This window comes from Triticum urartu, chromosome 2A, assembly GCF_056163025.1.
Source record: "Triticum urartu cultivar PI428250 chromosome 2A, HENAU_Tu73, whole genome shotgun sequence".
NCBI lineage: Eukaryota > Viridiplantae > Streptophyta > Magnoliopsida > Poales > Poaceae > Triticum > Triticum urartu.
The window spans coordinates 652,074,007-652,093,128 of record NC_141874.1 but is presented as its reverse complement, the minus strand read 5'-3'; the positions used below and the strand labels follow the sequence as shown (position 1 = coordinate 652,093,128).

The following is a 19,122-nucleotide window of genomic DNA, read 5'->3' as shown; positions in this document are numbered from 1 at the left end:
TAAGCCTTGCAAGCATTGCAACTAATGAGTTAGTTGCGGGATGATGTGTTACGTAACGAGTAAAGAGACTTGCCGGTAACGAGATTGAACTAGGTATTGAGATACCGGCGATCGAATCTCGGGCAAGTAACATACCGATGACAAAGGGAACAACGTATGTTGTTATGCGGTTTGACCGATAAAGATCTTCGTAGAATATGTGGGAGCCAATATGAGCATCCAGGTTCCGCTATTGGTTATTGACCGGAGACGAGTCTCGGTCATGTCTACATAGTTCTCGAACCCGTAGGGTCCGCACGCTTAAAGTTCGGTGACGATCGTAATAAGAGTTTTTGTGTTTTGATGTACCGGAGGTTGTTCGGAGTCCCGGATGAGATTGGGGACATGATGAGGAGTCTCGAAATGGTCGAGACGTAAAGATTGATATATTAGATGACTATGTTTGGACATCGGAAGGGTTCCGAGTGGTTCAGGCATTTTTCCGGAGTACCGGGAGGTTACCGGAACCCCCCGGGAGAAGTTATGGGCCTTATGGGCCATAAGAAGGAAGCACACCAGCCCACAAGGGGCTGGTGCGCCCCCTTTGGGCAGGAGGCCGAATTGGAGAAGGTTTGGGGGGTGCGCCCCCCCTTTCCTTCTCTCCTACTCCTCCTTCCCTTCCTCTCCTACTCCAACTAGGGAAGGGAGGAATCCTACTCCCGGTGGGAGTAGGACTCCTCCGGGGCGCGCCATAGGGGCTGGCCCTCTCCCCCTCCTCCACTCCTTTATATACGGGGGTGGGGGCACCCCATAGACACACAAGTTGATCTTCGTGATCGTTCCTTAGCCGTGTGCGGTGCCCCCTTCCACCATATTCCACCTCGGTCATATCGTAGCGGTACTTAGGCGAAGCCCTGCGTCGGTAGAACATCATCACCGTCATCATGTCGTCGTGCTGACGAAACTCTCCCTCAACACTTTGCTGGATCGGAGCTCGAGGGACGTCACCGAGTTGAACGTGTGCAGAACTCGGAGGTGCCGTATATTCGGTACTTGGATCGGTCGGATCGGGAAGACGTACGACTACTTCCTCTATGTTGTGTCAACGCTTCCATTGCCGGTCTACGAGGGCATGTAGACAACACTCTCCTCTCTCGTTGCTATGCATCACCATGATCTTGCGTGTGCGTAGGAAATTTTTTGAAATTACTACGTTCCCCAACACTTACATTTTCAAATATAAGTATAAGGTGTATCGTCTTCAAGCCTAGTGTGATGGTTCGGTTCACCGGCAACAATCTCCAGCGCTACCACGCCGAGTGCAAACACGTCAATCTTCTTAGCCGTGTGGCCTCTCATGGCGTACTCAGGTCCATGGTAGCCACTAGGAGAAGGAAAGCCAGCCAATCGCCGTGAGGACATTTAATTTTTTTTCACAAACTCATGAGGGTGATGTCGATGGAGACAAATTAAGACATAGGCTGGGAGTTATTGTGAACATCTTAGGATTCCAACAATCAACTTTCTGCATCCATTGGAGAACCTCAATATCCACAGGCTGGATTTCACCGCTTAGCATAGAGGTAAAGTGCCAAAGTTTTGGAAGGAATTAGAAGGAAGGGACCTCAGTATTTTCATGTGAATTTGTGATGACAATGATGTCTGAATATTGTGAAGACTGATTTTTACCTGAATATTGTGAAAGCAGATTTTTACCCAAAGTGTGTGGTCTAAGAATGAATTGGTAGTAATTTGGTTAGATTCTATAGTATATTAGTAAACTATAAGGTGAAGTGTTCTGTCCGCGCTTGGATGCATTCCTTCCATCATGACTTTGCCTAGTAAAACCCAAACGGCAGATAGCGGTGAATGATCAATAGAAGTAGGGAGTAATAGGCGGCCACTTTATACCTGATTTTGCGATCACCAGATTGACAGGCACCATTCATTTATTTGAAATGATTGTTTTGCTTGACAACTCAACTGATACAAATGTACACAATTGACCTCTCGAGAGAGAACGAAATTAACTCCCATGACAACTCAACTGATGCAACTATTTAGGCACATTAGTCCTTTATTTTTGGTTTATACTCATAAGTTTTTCAAATGTGAACCGTTGAAGCCAATTTCCCTGGCTCTCAGGTGTGGCGGTGGTCTCAATTTTTTTTTCTAAAAGAAAATACCCCTTTTCTTCAAGGTTCATCACTCGTGATAAAATAGCATTTTCCCCTCGCGCGCTCATATTTGTTTCGTCATCCTATTTGAGTTGATCATCGTACTGTAATGTTTTACCATATCATTTGGCTATGCATTTAATTTCTGAATCATGAATCGTGTCTAGGGAAAGTAGTATTTTGAGGTTTTGATTAAAATCTTGTCTCACAGGTCCAGTAACTAATATCCACCTAGTAACACCTAAAATATTATATCTATGTAATCATCTGATGTGTTGAGTTAAATCTACATAGACATTGTGATTCCTGACGAAGCAACTTCTCTGTTATCATTTCCATGTGCAGAATCTGTACCTAGAAGCTCTGAAGTTGAGGTTGAATTGAATCAGTAGATGAAATATTGTAGCTGCCAATGGTGAAGATGGTACGACAGCTGCAACTTCAACCGTTCCATTTAGGGTTTCCTCCATGTTCCCATTCCCACTGCTCTCAGGCTCTCTTTTCTTCCTCTTCTCAACTAGCGTTCTAGATCTCAGATTATCTAAGTATGTGCACACATATTTATGAATTAATCTATTGTGCAGGAGAAAGAGAAGAGGAAGGAGTGCTCAAGAACCATAGGAATGGGAGGCATCGGGAAAACACCAAACATAACATTTGCACCCCCAATACTAGAGGTGAAAACAAATAAGTTTGGCATTCCTCCATATTCCCATTCCTAGCGCTCTTAAGATCTCTCTTTCGTCTACTTCTTCACAGCTTACTCTCAGTGCTTACGAAACTCTCAAATAAGTAAACACTAAGCTTAAAGTGTTGGACTAAGTGTTTCAAACTATAAATAGACTGTAGGCAACTCTATAGAGAAACTTAAGAAGAGCAAGCATGGAAGACTCACAGTGCATGTGGCACCATTCTATAACCAGAGACAATGGGGCCACACAATAACTGGGCCTTGTCCTATTGTCATGTACTCTTAATTCACATCACATGCAGGGAGATCTTTTGCTTACCAACATCCGAAATCTGATATATCATTTTATCAAATTGTGCACATATATAGAACCAAATGTTATGGGTAAAATATAAGAATAATATGAAGCAAAAAAGGTAGCAAGCAAAATTTATGATCTAAAAGAAAATATGAATTTTTACAAATTAAACATAGGAAAAATATGAAAGGATGGAAAAGAACATTTCGATTACAATTGGTACACATGGACTTCATATATTAGCTACACTAGAATAGATGATAATGTGATCAGCCCATGATTAAACAGATTATGCAGTAGTAAAAATAGAACGGTTGTACATGTCATTTCTAGAGGAAACAATATACATGTTTGTTGTTCTGTAAGTAATTTTGCATCCAAATTATGTAGGCTACACACAGATACATAGGATAGATAGGAAAACAAGAATCATCAGCCATGATCCCTTGGTGGAAGCATATTGGTCAAGACGTCAAGTACTTGTCTAAACTCACTATCCACATCAATTCAGCATGGTTCACCTAGGCAATACACTGCACCACCTAGTATTTTGGGGACAAGGTTCAGACACAAAGTAAGAGTGAGATCCTTAAGATAGCTCGGTACTTCTTCTAGCCGCAAAGTACTTCACAGTTACAACCTTGTGGCTCGGCCACCATCCCTTGGATCAAATCACCCAAGTTGTGATGTGAACATGCATTGAGGTTCGAGAGTGGAGAAAATAAGTTGCGCGTCTAAATAGTATGTTAAAAACACAGTGTTATGCTCAAGTGTACAAATTCCATTGGAGTTTAGAATTTGTGAAGCTGTTGATGAATCATTTCATAGTTATGGTTGCTTCTTGCTAGTATGTGTTACTTGTCCATTTTTTATGCCCATGTGTGAACTCTATAGGAACAGTTTATGTGATTTAAGATCATTTTACAGGGTGGAAGCTAATTAATGCTAAAGATAATCTGAAATGCATATAGTTTACATGTTATGTTTGCTAATTAGAATATTTCCCACTCTGATTTCTGCTCCTATTCTTAGCTTCAATGGTGAGGAGTGGTGTGTCATTGATCTGATTCATATCCAGATTGATTTCAACTTAATGGAACGAGTGAAGAATATGTACCATTGTATGTGTTAAAGTTGTGTGTCTCATCTTTCTTATCTTGCTAAATTTAAAAAGGTGCTAGTGTATGTTTCTTTGACTACGTGGATTTTTTTTCCAGATCTAGATGTATATTTAATTTATATTAATTGCCTTGGAATGATATGGACTCGTGTGCAGAATAATCCGGGGCTAAAACATGTTTTGTTCTATTTGTAGAATTTGAAATGTAGTTTACTATACTATACTATATTTTAAAGTATAAACTAGTTAGCAATCCGCCATCTTACCATACCATGGATTAAGGAATGCCAGAAAAACAGCAAAAAAATAACATTCCTACTACGTAGAGTATATGAACTTGAACCAAATCATGTTATATTATGAATCCTTCTCGTGTTGTGTGATCCAAAAGGAAGAGGAAGGAGCACCAAAGAACAATAGGCATGGGAGGCATCAGGAAAACTCAGACCAAAGCATCCTCTAGTGTTAGATGAGGAATGAGAGCTTTAGCCTTCCATCATGTTCCCATGCACACTGCTCTTAGGCTCTTGTTACTTCATCTTCCTGTCTCACAGTGGACATCTCATATCATATGAATATATCAACATATATGTTTACTTTATTGCTAAACAATCTACCAAACAAATAGTAAGAGGAAGAGCGCTTAAGAACAATAGGAATGAGAGGTATCGGGAAATATGAAATGGGATTTCCACCTCAACAAAAGAGGTAAAGAACCGGTAGGTTACGTTTTTCTATGCGTTATCATTCCCATTGCTATTAAGCTCTCTCTTACTTCCTTTTCCTAGATCGCTTTTGATATTTCACATTGAAGATGTGCACACACACATATATTTGGTTTCTAATCAAAGCCAAGCAAGCCAATTTTGTGTGCCCTTACCACCTTTCTCCCTCTGATTTCTGCTCATACTCTGAGTTAGCAGTGGTATGTCATTGATGTGGTTTACTCTCCAACATGAGATCAATATAAAGAACCATCCTATGTGTTAAAGTCATGTGTCTCATCTTGTTAATTCTGAAAATGTGCTTGTTTATGTTTCTACAAAGGCCCTTTTTGGACATAGAGAGGTATACTTCATATATATATAAGGACTCATGTGTGGAAGCCTAAAAAAGGACCCATGTGCGGAATAATCTGGAGCTACACATGTGTGTCGTTATGGAATAAGGAATGCCAACAAATAAATAAACATAGAAGATAGCAATCCAACTATGTAGGGCTAATGAACTTGATCAAATCATATTGTACTACGAATCATTTTCATTTTGTATGATCCAAAAGGAAGAGGAAGGCACACCAAAGAATAATAGGGATGGTAGGCATCAGGGAAAATCAACCAAAGTATCTTACTTTGTTACACAGGAACTGAGAGGTGAGAGCTTTAGCCTTCCATCATGTTCCCATGCCCACCTTTTGGTCCTCTTCATGTTATCCATATGCATTCTTTTGCTAAAGCGATTTAGCAAACAAAAAGGAAGAGGAAGGAGTGCCTAAGAACGATAGGAATGAGACACATAGGGAAATACCAAACTGAATTGCCACCTCAATACTAGAGGTGAAGAACCAATAAGTTAGGATTTCCTCTATGTTATCACTCCCACTGCTCTTAAGCCCTCTCTTTCTTCCTCTTGCTACCTCATTTTTTGACGTCTGACATGAAATATGTGCACACATATGTTTGGTTTTTAAGCTTCAACAACCAACCAAGCCAAAAGGGAAGAGGAAGGAGTGCTTGAGAACAATATAGGAATGAGAGCCTTGGAAAACACCAAAGTGAGTTCTCACCTCCAACACTAGAGGTGGAAACAAAGCAAGTTAGACTTTTCTCCATGTTCCCACTCCCACTGTTCTTAATTATGCTCTCTTTTCTAACACTTTTCGACTCGCCTTCAAGCTCTCCACTTAACCAAATATGTGGACTCATGTCTATTGATTCTCCACCAAAGCTATTGTATAAGACAAAAGGAAGAGGAAGGAGTGCACAAGGACAACAGGAATGGGAGGCATCAATAAAGGATCCATGAAAAATATTTGCACCTCCAACACTAGAGGTGCAAACGTACAAGGAGGGATTTCCTTCTCTTCATGCTTACTCTCGGAGCCTACAAATCTAACGAATCAAAAACTCTCAAATAACAACCTTGAATTGCTGGAAAAAGTGTTTCAACTTTGAGGTATAAATAACAAGTGGTGCACCATATGGAGAACCATAGGGGAGTGCATGAGGCATAATTGTATTTTCAATGATGGTGGGGCCTCATAATCACGGAGCCCTGTCCTATTGTCCTCTACTCATAAATTAGAGCAACTGAATGGAAATCTCTTTTGCTTACCCTGTTACCCATATCTAAAACTAGTACATAATATCCATATCGGCATGTGCATTTATACAGTATGAAGAAGTGTAGCAATAAGAAGTCATGAGATAAAATAATATAAACCTGAACAAATTAAACAAGTAAACTTGGAAACAATATAGAACAATGGGGGTGGCATTGAAGTGGCAACAAATTTTTACACAGGTATTTCAGAGCCGAGGTACACCATTACAGATGAAAAATATGATTAGTCCATGATTCTAGAGATATCATATTAGTAAAACCAAATGTATATATGCCATTTTATCAAGAGATAAAATGTGTATATGGCTAGGGTTATTGTTCTATAAGTAATTTAGTATCCAAATTATGAAGGTTGTACACAACAACATACATGGAAGGAGGGAAAATAGGAAAATGTATCTCCAAGGAAATCATTAGCCACAACCCCTATGAGGAAAACACATTGTATACATCGGTTCAACATGGATCGCCTAAGCAACATGATGAACCACCTAGTATTTTAGGGACAATGTTTAGACACAAAGAACGAGGTCCTAAGATATTTCATTACTTCTTCCACCCATCAAAGGACTTCCCAGTTACAACCTTGTGCCATGACTTGAAGATCAATCACCGTTGCAATGCAAACATCCACCGAGGTTCAAGAGTGGGGCCTTATCCCGCACGTATAAACAATCTATAAAAAACATCATTTTATGATTGTGTACAAATTCCATTGGATTTTAGAGTTTTCGAAGTGGTTGTTCCTCGCTAGCCTGCGTATGTATCCATTCGTTTGCTATGTGCATGTGTGAGATCTTTAGGAACAGTTTGCTTATTTAGATCATTTTACAGGGTGGATGCTAAAAACAAGCTGCAATGCATGTGTTGTTACATGTTTTATGAGCTGACTATCATCTTTGCCACTCTAATTTCTGCTATGACTCCTATCTACAATGGTCGGCATTGGTGTCTCATTGATACAATTTTCTGTACATCGTGAGTTCAAAGGGAACTAGTGTAGAATCTGCATCATTGTATGTATTAAAGTTGTGTCTCATCTTAACAAGCCTAAAAGTGTGTTTATTTATGTTTCTACAACTAATTGGCTCTTTTCCAGATATAGCGACGTGTACTTCATGTATGTACTATCTGACAGGTAAATTAAATGTCTTGGTGTGTTTCATGGTGCAAGTAGAATCTTCCAAATGAAACAATACTACCAAATTATCAAGTATAAAGCAGTTTGCATGTTAAGCCGACATCTTATCTTGTGAATGGATTAAGGCATGCTAGAGAAACAAAGACTAAAATTAGCAATCTAACTATGCGGGGTGTATGAACTTGAACGAAATCATTTTAACACTATGAATCCTTTTTATGTTGTGTGATCCAAAAGGGAGAGGAAGGAGAACCAAAGAACAATAGGCATGGGTGGCAAGGTTAAAAAAATAGGCATGTGTGGCTACATGGAAACTCAAAACAAAGCCTCTGTTAGACAAGGATCTAAGGTCTTTAGCCTTCCATCATGTTCCCGTGCTCACCGCTCTTAGGCCTTTTTTTCTTCCACTTCCTGTCTCACATTAGACATCTCATATAACATGAATATATGCGCATATATGTTTTTTTTTCTGCTAAAGCAATTTAGCAAACAAGAAGGAAGAGGAAGGAGTGCATAAGAACGATAGGAATGAGAGGCATCGGGAAATACCAAACAAAATTTCCATCACAACACAAGTGATGAAGAATCAATAAGTTAGGATTTCCTCTATGTTCTCATTCCCACCGCTCTTAGGCCCTCTCTTTCTTCCTCTTCCTAGCTTGCTTTTGAGATCTCACATTGGATATGTGTGCACATAGCTAAAGCAACCAAGCAAGCCAAAAGAAAAGGAAGGAGTGCATGAGAACAATAGGAATAGGAGGCATCAGGAAACACCAAGCTGAATTATCACCTCCTACACTAGAGGTGAAAACAAAGCAAGTTAGGGTTTCCTCCATGTTCCCATTCCCACTGCTCTCAGGCTCTCTTTTCTTCCTCTTCTCGACTAGCCTTCTAGCTAGATCTCAGATTATTTAAGTATGTGCATACATATCTATGATTTGTGCATTTATCTATTGCGCAAGCCAAAGGGAAGAGGGAGGAGTGCTCAAGAACCATAGGAATGGGAGATCAGGAAAACACAAAACTAAATATTTGCACCTCCAACACTAGAGGTGAAAACAAAAGAGTTAAGCTTTCCTCCATGTTCCATTTCCTAGTGCTCTTGTGCTCTCTCTTTCTTCCTCTTCCCTGCTTACTCTCGGAGCGTACAAAATCTGAAGAAAAAAGTATCAGGCAACAAGCTTGAATTGCTGGACAAAGTGTTTCAGCTTTGATGTATAAATAGATGTGATGTGCACCTACAGAACCATAGGAAGATCAAGTAATTAAGACACCCAGTGCATAGTATCACTGCAAAGTCAATGACAATGGGGCCCATTGTCCTGTGCTGTACATGTAGAGCATGTGCAAGGAGATCTTCTGCTTACATATATCTGGGAAGCTATTGCATTCATAGAGCAGGAAAATAATTTAGCATTCGCGGCAGAAGAAAATAAAAATACTCTCCTTCGCCCATACTACCACCTGACGATGACAACTACATAGCAAACACCTTGGCGCGCGCACGCACCTCACCTGCCCTCGTCGATGATGGAGGTGAACATCGGCGACGGGTTTTCGGTCGCCGGCGTGGCATCCCCACCTGCAGCGTGGCCACCGCCGGAAGACTGCTGCGTGGTCGACGATGACGACAGGCCGGCCTGGCTGCTCGTGCCCGTGTAGCTGCTGCTGCTCCCGGCCTTGACCTGCCACTCCGTGATGTAGCTCGGCTTGATCACCTCCTCCCCGGCCATGTCGGCGTCTCCCGTGAGCATCGACACTACCCTTGACATGGACGGCCGTCGGTGGGGCGATCCCTGGGTGCAGATGAGCGCGACGCGGATCACCCGGAGCACCTCCTCGCTGTTGAACTTCGAGAGCTTGGGGTCCACGAAGTCCAGAGGGTTGCCGTTCTCGTAAAGATCCCACACCTGAAAACATCAGACAGTTTCAGTGATTGTAGTACAAATTTCAACTGTAGATCTTGCCGACAATACACCGACCAAAGCACAGCTGCTGCTTTACTTTCGAGAACATTTCAAAATTTAACTTTCGAACGTACTGTGGCTTTTATTGATCTTTACCTTTTCAAATATATAAGTTGTCTCCTCTTCAAGCGTAGTGTGATGGTTTGATTCACCAGCAACAATCTCCAGCGCTACCACACCGAATGCAAAAACATCAATCTTCTCAGTCATGTGACCTCTCATGGCATACTCAGGTGCAAGGTAGCCACTTTGGAAAAGGAAAGCCAACCAATCACCGTCAGAACATTTACAAACAAATTTGACAAACTCATGAGGGCTGCGTCGATGGAGATGCACTTACAATGTGCCTGCAACTTTTGTGCTCACATGAGTCTTCTTGTCATCATAAAGCTTGGCAAGCCCGAAATCAGAGATCTTTGGGTTGAGATCGGCATCTAGCAAGACATTGCTGGCCTTAATGTCCCTGTGCACAATGCGGACGCTCGACTCCTCGTGGAGATAAGCTATACCTCTTGCTATGCCTAAGCATATCTCGAATCGTCTTGGCCAGTCTAGGTTCAAGCCTCCCTTTCCTGAAGATAAACATTGAGGGGCTTTAATTTTTATAAAATTAAGGTTCAACACAGCAGAGTCATAGTCGATCTTGAATGAAATCATACCAAACAGCGCGTGATCAAGGCTTCCATTCTCCAGGCACTCATAAACCAACAGCGGTGTCTTGCTCTCGAGGCAGCAGCCATACAACTTCACGAGATTACGGTGTTGCACCCTTGATATAGTCTCTATTTCCGTAGCAAATTGAAGTTTCCCCTGATTAGATGATTCAGAGAGCTGCTTCACTGCCACCACTCTACCATCACTTAACTTACCCTGCAAGGAAGTTGCACTAATCAATTAAGGTCAGGCTTTGACCAGGTTCTAGCAAATGAATACACTTGACAATGATGAATTTACGCATATCATCTGACAGATGTATACTAAGTTCAAGTTCAGATTATGACCAAGCAGTTTCTAAGCATTTACCAAATACAGATATATAGTAAAACGAACCAACCTTGTAAACTGATCCATATCCTCCTTCACCAAGTAGGTTACTGGAATCAAAATTTTCTGTGGCTGATCTTAGCTCACTATAACTGAATACATTTGGTCTTCCAACTATAGTGTACAGCTCTGCACAACAGACAAAAATGATCCTTAGCATAATTCTGTCTACAGGAAAGTAAACAATATGATCCTGGAATATCAAGGAGTACCTTCTAACTCCAATAATATTTTTTTCCTTTTCTGCCTCCATACAAAGACTCCAGCAAGAGCAGCCAGCAAACAAACAGCAACACCAATTACAACTCCAACGATCACACCAGTTTTACTGCTGCTCTTGTTGTCCACAGAGTAATGCACAGTAGGGATGAAATCTGAAAAAAGTTAACTTAGTTTGAGTATGCAAAACAATGAATGATGCTTAGTTGCAATGCAAGACGAGCAATTTAACACAGTTATGATTACATCAAATACAAAAGTGAATCGTGTAGAATTTCTACCCTCATCATGGGTCTTCCAACATTTATGCTAATTTCCAATTGAAATAGAAAACATTCAACTTGTTTAGACATGAATCAACCAGTGAGCATACACTGGCATGAACTATATTACAGAGCACCACTTAATCTTTTTAATGGAAACGGTCACAAAAAAGATTGATTACTAATTTCAAATTGTAAGTATCTTTCACATCAAAGTTTCATGTTCAATTTTAGATATTAAATACACCAGTGGTAGAAGTGAAAAACACTGGCACTATCGATACTACAGTGACATGTTTCCTTGGCCACTGTGTTATACAAGTACTACCTCCGTCCCAAAATAAGTGACGTGGTTTTAGTTCAAATTTGACTTCAAGATGGCAGTGTAGAACAAAGAAGTTCCAGTTCAGGTTCGTACTTGGGGTTGCGCTCAAAGCCGATATTGCAGGCCCATAGTAGCCTTGAGTAGGAATGCAGCAAGTACCCTTGCCAGCCCAGAAGAGATGAATCTCAAGGAAGTTTTTTACCACAGGAACAACATACTGCTTCTTTACAACAACGAAAGATTTCCCTCCTGCAGCCTTTCTTATGTCGAAGTTCTGCTCCCTGCGCTCTCCCTATACAGACACCAATCAAAAGAATGTATTGGTTTCACAGTAGATGAGCTAAAAATATCAGACAGCAGAGAAATTTAAGCTTCTAAGCTACCTGGAGATAGATATCAAAAACTCTTCTCGCTCTGCTTTTCCAAGCTTGGGGATCAGGGGAGTCAAACTCTGCAAACTGAAGTGTCACTGTATAGTTTCCGTTCTCGAGTCCAATGCCATAGTATCTCAAAGATGATGGTGACATCCTTGCTGTTTGGAACAGTCCAGAATCTAGTGTGTTCTGAAATTGGCGTGAACTGTAGATTATGTAACTTCCATTGGGTGGGTCCATGAATCTTCCACTACTGCTAACACCCCAGATAGGTGCACCCCCAACATAATATGATGCAGCACCAAGATTGGCATTATCAGCCTGATACATGGCATTGTCTGAGCCTGATATGGTTCTACTACCACCACAGTCCACCGCTAAGGAGGAAGCTGCACACAAGTTACAAAACAGTAAGGGCATGTACAATGGTTGATAAGATAGTCTTGTCTTAAGTCTTGCATGTAATTTAGAGATGACAAAAAAAAGTCTACAATGGGTCATCTCTTAGCTTTATCTTCAACAACTGGTTATTCCTAAAAATGTGGTGAGACATATTGTGCTAAGAGATCATCTCTTGTCTTCTCTTAAATAAGAGAAGACAAGCCTTTTCTTATGAGTTCTCTCTCCTCCACCTCATCATTTATCCTACGTGGCACTCCTAAGATAGCACCATTGTACATGCCCTAATCTTTACTTGGGAATCTGCAATTAAGGGTCTAAAATTACTGTAGTGTACTAAAAGATGCAAAGAGTTGAAAGCTTACAGTGCGGAGAGCCAAGAGAACAGGGGGTATTTCGCTGAAGACAATTCAACCCAAATGGCAAAACACTGCAAATGGGAAAAAAGTGAATATTTTTCAATTCCACTTACAAGCTCAGATGGATATATTATTCTTCAAAAAACACACTGAGATGAATATTTGTTCCTACATGATTTTGGCAGGAGTAAATGAAATGCAGCAAGTACCTGTTATTGGAGCTATCGATCACAAAGTCGTTTGCCACCAAATTCCTAAAGCACAAAAAATCAGATTTTGTTGCTTAATTCAATCAGACTGGCTATGTATCTTTAATCAGTAATAATCATGAAGCATACAATTGTAGGTTTTTCTGGGTAACCCAAGAAGGAAAGCTTCCTGAGAGGTGGTTGTATGAAAAATCTCTGAAAATGAACACAACAAATTAGTAAGTAGATCGAGACATATTTTCTTGTAGAGGCCAATATGAAGTGAAAATCAAGGAGCATATGGTCATACAAATTGGCAAGTAGAGGAGATTTCGTAGCTGGTAGACTTCCCGAAAGGCTATTATTGCCAAGAAATCTGATGAAGAGGAATATTTGCAAACATTAGAGAAACATGATTCAAAAGAAACATTATGAGAAAATGCTAACAAGTAATGCGCTTACAGATAACTAAGCATAGGAAGATCAAAGATTGACCGAGGCATTTGGCCTGTGATATTGTTAAAACTCAAATCCCTGCACCAATGGGACAAGGAGTATCAGACAACAAAGTACCGCGCTTTTAACTGAAATTATACCATAGTAGAAAGGCTTCCGTTGGACTCTGATTTTTCTGATAAGGAGAATGCTTACAGTAAAGTCAAATTTACAAATTTGGAGAAGTCTACTGATGCAAGTGTGTCAGATATCTTGCTGTTCCTCAATACTCTGCAGGTCAAATAGTTTAATGATCAGGATCTTAAACTAACATGGAAAGGAAAGTAAAAAGCACGTGTCATACAGTTCACCCAAAGATGTCATGTTTCCGACAAATGCCATTGAAGAGCTTCCATTTACAATATCGCCTATTCTCCTGTTATATTCAGACACTCAATGCGTCTGTCAGTGCCACAAGCTTATCTTTGCAATGAGAACACAGCTAGTGAAACTGAAACTACTAAAACTTACAGGCTTGTCAACTTGATAAGATTAGAAAGACTTCTGGGAATCGGTCCTTGAAAAGAGTTCCCTTGGAGCCTCCTACAAGCTCATACATATTTTGTTAACAAAGAAGCAATACAAACCATTTCTATTTATTAATGTCCTTGGCTACCATTTATGCTAAGAAAAAGTTCGAGAAACATTTAATATTAGTGATTGGTGGAGCATATATCTTACAGTTGGGTCATGTTGGTCAAACTCCCAAGAAAGTCAGGTATTTGCCCGGTGAAACTATTGTCTGATGCCCACCTGGATTCACGATGACAAGAGTGTCCTAGATTATTGGTTGAAAGTTGAAACCTTAGTATAAATTACACTGATATCTTGGTTTGGAAAATTACAAGGTTGACAGGTTCGTAAGCTGGGACAGCGCCTCTGGTAGAGGACCAGTGAAGTCATTACTATCAATGTACCTACATTCCAAAGACATACATCATTTTCCATTCAAGAAGACTATTATCGATCTGGACAATGCAGAGAACACTGATGATCATGCGGGCATGTGCAAATGGCAATGTAAAAGTGAGTAAATAGATTACTTACAGCTGTTGAAGTTTTGTCAATTTTCCCAGCTCGTCTGGAAGTGAGCCGTTAAAATGGTTTGAGCCCAATGCACTGAAAGCACGAGATAAACCAGGTCAACACTAGAGCAATATTAAAAAGGAAGTGCCACTAAATCCCTTTTACAAGTCCAAATGCTGCTCGATATTTGAAGAGAAAGGCACTCTGATTTGGTTAGGTTTTCTATTCCAACTGTTTCAGTTTGCATGAACAGGAAGACACATAAAAGAACATACTCTATTGCTCTACTTAGACCGTAGTGTTGCTATGCTGTCTATGCAAAATTCAAGCCCACAGTATACAATGTCATGCACTTTTGTGTGAGTGATTAACTGATTATACTCCCGAACTCATACAACTGATACAAAGAAATGATCAAAAAATTGAAACCTGATTAGAAGATACTATCAATATTTAACATTACTCATCAGAAGACAAGATTGGATCTTACACTGATACGAGATCTGTAAGATTCCAAAGCTCCTTTGGGACAGGTCCGGATAATGCATTGGTGCCCACGGTTCTTGCGACATTAGAGGAAAAGAGTGTGAGATCGGCTGAAATCAAGACGAGTAATGCACAAAAGGTGTTGAGTCGTCGAAAGCCTTACATGTACTTCAGCGCAGTCAGTTCTCCGATGAACGCTGGCAACGGGCCGGTCAAGCTATTTTTCCTGAAGTCCCTGAAATGACAAGATCAGAGACAAACAACGTTAATCACATACATCTCACACCAAGTTTGGGTGATCCAAAACAGGTACATCTAGTCCGCAATGTACCGATCTTTCTTCGGTGCTCGTCGTAACTGAAAACCAATAATTCAACACCAATTTGATAAACTGCACAGTATACTATGGTTGTAGAACTTGGCCCGATTTTTTCACCCAATGGAAACTGGAAATATTTGTGGGGGGGGGGGGGGGGGGGGGGGGGGGGGAAACTAGGGCGGCAGCTACACCTACACCTGGAACAATCGGCTGTAATATTCTAGGCGCTGACTGTTATTAGGTTTATAATCCTCGCCGATATATTTGTGCTCGATGGAGCCAATCCGCACCACTGCCATGTGAAGAGAGCATACCTCCGTTGCAGAACACCGGTGGCGCACTGGGGCCACTCTACTGTCTTTGAAGCTTAAAATCTGAGCAGCAGCGACGGACTCGCCGTTGCGTCGGGCGGGGAGGCAAGCCCACTGCGCCCTGGAAGAGAGCCGGAGCGCGCCGGCGCCGATTCCCGGCAAACCTCGCCGGCTTTTTTTTTTTTTTGAGCGAACGACATTTTGGTGGTGGAATGCTGGAATGGAACGATGGATTGAAGGGATAGCCAGATGGGCTGAAAACTATACGCGAGAGGGCCGGGCTGAGCTGAAAAAAGGCATGGGTCCTTTAAGACCCACTGGACCCGGCCCAGTAGTTATCTCGAGTTATTTTTGTCTTTCAAGGTCACCATCACATTTCCCCAATGAGAATCACTCTAAAACAAATCCCCATGGAGAAAAGACATGTCTTTGTCTGTTGACTATCACTAAAGTTTAAGCATAGTCTTTGAACTTTTATACTGCCAAAGATTTTTGGTCCGTCAACTGACAAAACTATCCAATTTTGATTTTGGCACACTGAAAGTGGTTTTGGCGTGACATAAAGGCAGTTTCCCATGAGTTGCAACAAAGTCAATAGAAAAAATGGGAGAAAATCAATAAAATCAGGGAAAATGCAAAAAAATGAGTCCTTTATTTTAAGTTTAGTAATCTGAAGATAAAATGGATAAAATAGGTTATTTTTTTGAAAAACTTAGGAAAAAATTCTAGTGTAGGAAACTAAACATTATTTTAAAATTTTCTAATGAATACTTGCATATAAATTTAGGAAAATGAAACTTTATATTTATCAATAATATTTCTAGAAAAAATATTGGAAAGTATGGTTTTTTAAAATGAATAAATTAGAAATAAACTTAGCAACTTTACAAATTCCATGGTTTTCTAGATTTACTAATTATAAGGCATCCTAGATTATTTTTTCAGACTGTTATGTGTACTAGTTTTCAGAATTCCTACAATCTTAATCCTTTTAATGGAATATTTAAACCCCCCGCCCCTCTATTTTTTTAATTTATTTTTATGGTACATGGACTGCCACTTGTGCTAAACTTTGTCAGGTCATCATCAAGACCTCTTTTGGTAGAGGTAAGAGATGAAATATAGACACTTGAGGGGCAGATGTTTTTGTTATTCGAGTTCAAGTTGATGTACTATGTTTATACTCAGACTAGTAATTCAAATTTACATGAAGCTTTAGTAAAAGAAAATGTTTTTTATGAGGCATGCCACAAACGAGCTCTTACCAGAACTTCATATGGATTAGAATCCTGGGAATCCAAACTCGCATATTTTTTCCCATAAGAGTTTTAATATTCAAAAAATCCATAAACTGTTGTATCGATTCCGAATAACATCAAATATTCATGTTTAATCAGAAAGCAAAATTCATATTTAATCAGAAAACAAAATTCATCCACCACATCGTGCATGCAAGTAATATACATAGTAGTACGTTGAGCTAAGATGTCTAGCTAATCAAGGCGTGGGGTTTTAACTTGGTAATATAGTAGTATTGCTTGGTGAACAGTGGTTGTTGGTGAACACTCTTGAGCCTAGAAGTGGATAGCACATACAGTTTGATGAGGTGGGTGAGGTTCCTCAGCTCTTCCGGGATGGGGCCAGCCGCGTCCAGCGAGTTTATCTTCCTGCTCCACCCAACCAAGAGCAAATTGTTCATCCTCTCCAACTGACCAGCCGAGCCGTCGGCAATACAGCAGACGAGAAAAATATGGAACGGATGGCGAGAGAGGAAGGGCTAGCTTACAGTCTGGTGACGTGGCAGAGGGTGCCGTTCTGGTCGGTGCAGTCGCACTTGATGGCCGGGTTGAAGTTGGGGTTGTCGTCCAGCGGCGTGTCGTCCGTGGCGGCGCCGCTGCAGGGGTTGCCGCTGATGTTCCACGACGCCGGCGCCAACAGCCCCAGCTTCCCCAGTATCGCGTTCACCGCCGCCGCTGCATCCCACCCCGCCAAGACACCGACCATTAACAGAGCTTAACAACCAGAGAAGAGAAGAGCAGTGAATGCGCGCCACTACTAATCCACTGCATACCTTCGGTCGGGTCGGTCTGCGACGGCGGAGCCTGAGCCTGAGCGGCCGCCCTCCAGGAAGAAGATAGGGCTGTAAGGAGCAGCGGCAAGAGGAGCACGGAGCCATGGCGGAGGCACGAGCTCCACCTTGGACTCGGAGGACCCATCTCCCTCCCCTCCTCCCCGTCAGATTGCAGTCCTACTGCCTACTGGAAGAAGAGGCGATGGATCAGAACAATAAAGCAGGCATCCGCTGGAGAAGGAGAATAGAGATATACTCAGAGGAGCTGTGGGAGGAAACATGCAGCCAAGTCCAAGTGGGTACTGGGCGATTGTTTTTTTATGGAGGTGGCGGCCCCTACTCACTCTAGTACTGCAGCACTCCTACTATACTCCTGCGCCGATCAAGCTGCATGCACCTGCTCCTACAACAATGCCGCCAAAAGAAGAGTGAGTTATTGGTACTAGCAGTATTTTTTGCTGTTGTTATCTGGTGTGTTGCTGAATTTTATAGATGAATGCATAAATGCGCGGTGCCCGAATGGAATAGTCTGTTCTCTCAGATGGCTGGCTTGGACCGGGACCAAGAGGCGTGACAAGAACAGTTTTTTTTTTTTTTTTTGCGAGTGATGACAAGAACAGATTGAGCTCACATGAATGAATTCAGTAGAGGCTCATCGTGCTTGCAATTGCTTGTCATTGTCCTGAATTTACATTATTTTTTCTGCTCCTTGATGGTTGTAGCGCAAGTGGGAATATACTGCATGGATCCACATGCACACGGAGCAGGTGGCGAAGCAAATCAGTAGTTGGAATTTCGCATGGACGTTTTATTAAGTTAAGTGAATATGGTGGCAGTTGGGGCATTTCGTAGGATTGGAAGCCGGCTAACACCATCTCGTACGTTAGGTGTGTATTTACATCTCTGTCGAGGGTAATTAATAAGTAGCTTGGTTTGTTAGCGTGGTCGGTCCCTCTCTCTTTGGTTGTCGTGTGCCAACCTCGGCGTGATGCCTGAACATCAGGCATGGATCTTACCATGTTAATCAGGTTGAAGAGAGAGAAAGCATCGACGTTAACCACGAACATCATATCATAATACCAAAAAGCTGCCACCTTGATGAAGGTGGGGGGGGTGATGTAGCACTCAACTTGCCCAAATTTAAAAATGGTACCTATTTGCTAATTTTAAATGACCACATGGTTTTTAAATAACATAATGACCTTCAACTTTATCAAGCCGATCCAGACATGTTACCCAACCCAAGACCCAAATGCAATGAACCAGCCAATGCCCAAGGCCGAAGCAACCACCTTAATGCGCTGATATGACTTTGGGCACATCACTCCACCAAGAATTAACGGTCAAGATTCGAGATGACATCTGAAACAACAAGTATATAACTTTCTTCCACCGGACAAAGTTGCAGGAAAATGTTGACGGAGCAACGTCATCAACGCCGCGTCACTGATGTGCACGTTGTTCAGCTTTCAGCTACCGGCGATTTCCCGGAAAGAAAGACCGAAAGAGAGTCAAGCAAGAGACCAA

At 41.4% G+C, this 19,122-nt stretch overlaps 1 protein-coding gene and 1 pseudogene across 4 annotated transcripts; both read right to left on the bottom strand.

Moving 5' to 3' along the window:
• The window catches only part of LOC125528320 (glutathione S-transferase TCHQD-like), a 44,217-nt pseudogene extending 42,659 nt beyond the window's left edge, over positions 1-1,558 (bottom strand).
• Positions 1,559-9,011: 7,453 nt separating this feature from the next.
• Positions 9,012-18,008, bottom strand: LOC125529961 (putative LRR receptor-like serine/threonine-protein kinase At1g56130). 4 transcript variants are annotated; one of them, XM_087544748.1, is made up of 24 exons: positions 17,852-18,008; positions 17,596-17,782; positions 17,311-17,497; positions 17,120-17,191; positions 15,058-15,129; positions 14,899-14,970; positions 14,430-14,501; positions 14,228-14,299; positions 14,064-14,135; positions 13,854-13,925; positions 13,687-13,758; positions 13,539-13,613; positions 13,350-13,421; positions 13,198-13,263; positions 13,038-13,103; positions 12,909-12,953; positions 12,706-12,770; positions 11,951-12,330; positions 11,661-11,859; positions 10,973-11,134; positions 10,771-10,889; positions 10,057-10,586; positions 9,813-9,963; positions 9,012-9,659 (listed from the first exon to the last, which is right to left on the bottom strand). In XM_087544748.1, exons 2-24 carry the CDS (start codon positions 17,738-17,740, stop codon positions 9,261-9,263), a joined length of 3,237 nt encoding a protein of 1,078 aa, XP_087400874.1. In that variant the 5' UTR covers positions 17,741-17,782; positions 17,852-18,008; the 3' UTR covers positions 9,012-9,260. The 4 variants fall into 4 exon arrangements, 3 of the variants coding, with proteins under 3 accessions (XP_087400874.1, XP_087400875.1, XP_087400877.1); XM_087544749.1 differs by having other exon boundaries at positions 17,596-17,779; positions 17,852-17,992; XM_087544751.1 differs by lacking the exon at positions 17,852-18,008 and having other exon boundaries at positions 10,057-10,288; positions 10,376-10,586; positions 17,596-17,825.
• Positions 18,009-19,122: the final 1,114 nt, after the last annotated feature.

Bases quoted from the DNA above. Each gene is read 5' to 3' on its own strand.
- LOC125529961 (XM_087544748.1), bottom strand. From the start codon at position 17,740: ATGGGTCCTCCGAGTCCAAGGTGGAGCTCGTGCCTCCGCCATGGCTCC. The intron at 14,971-15,057 runs GTAAGGCTTTCG...TAATGTCGCAAG, and splicing joins CTGACTGCGCTGAAGTACAT to AACCGTGGGCACCAATGCAT. The intron at 10,587-10,770 runs GTTGGTTCGTTT...ACTTCCTTGCAG, and splicing joins GATATGGATCAGTTTACAAG to GGTAAGTTAAGTGATGGTAG.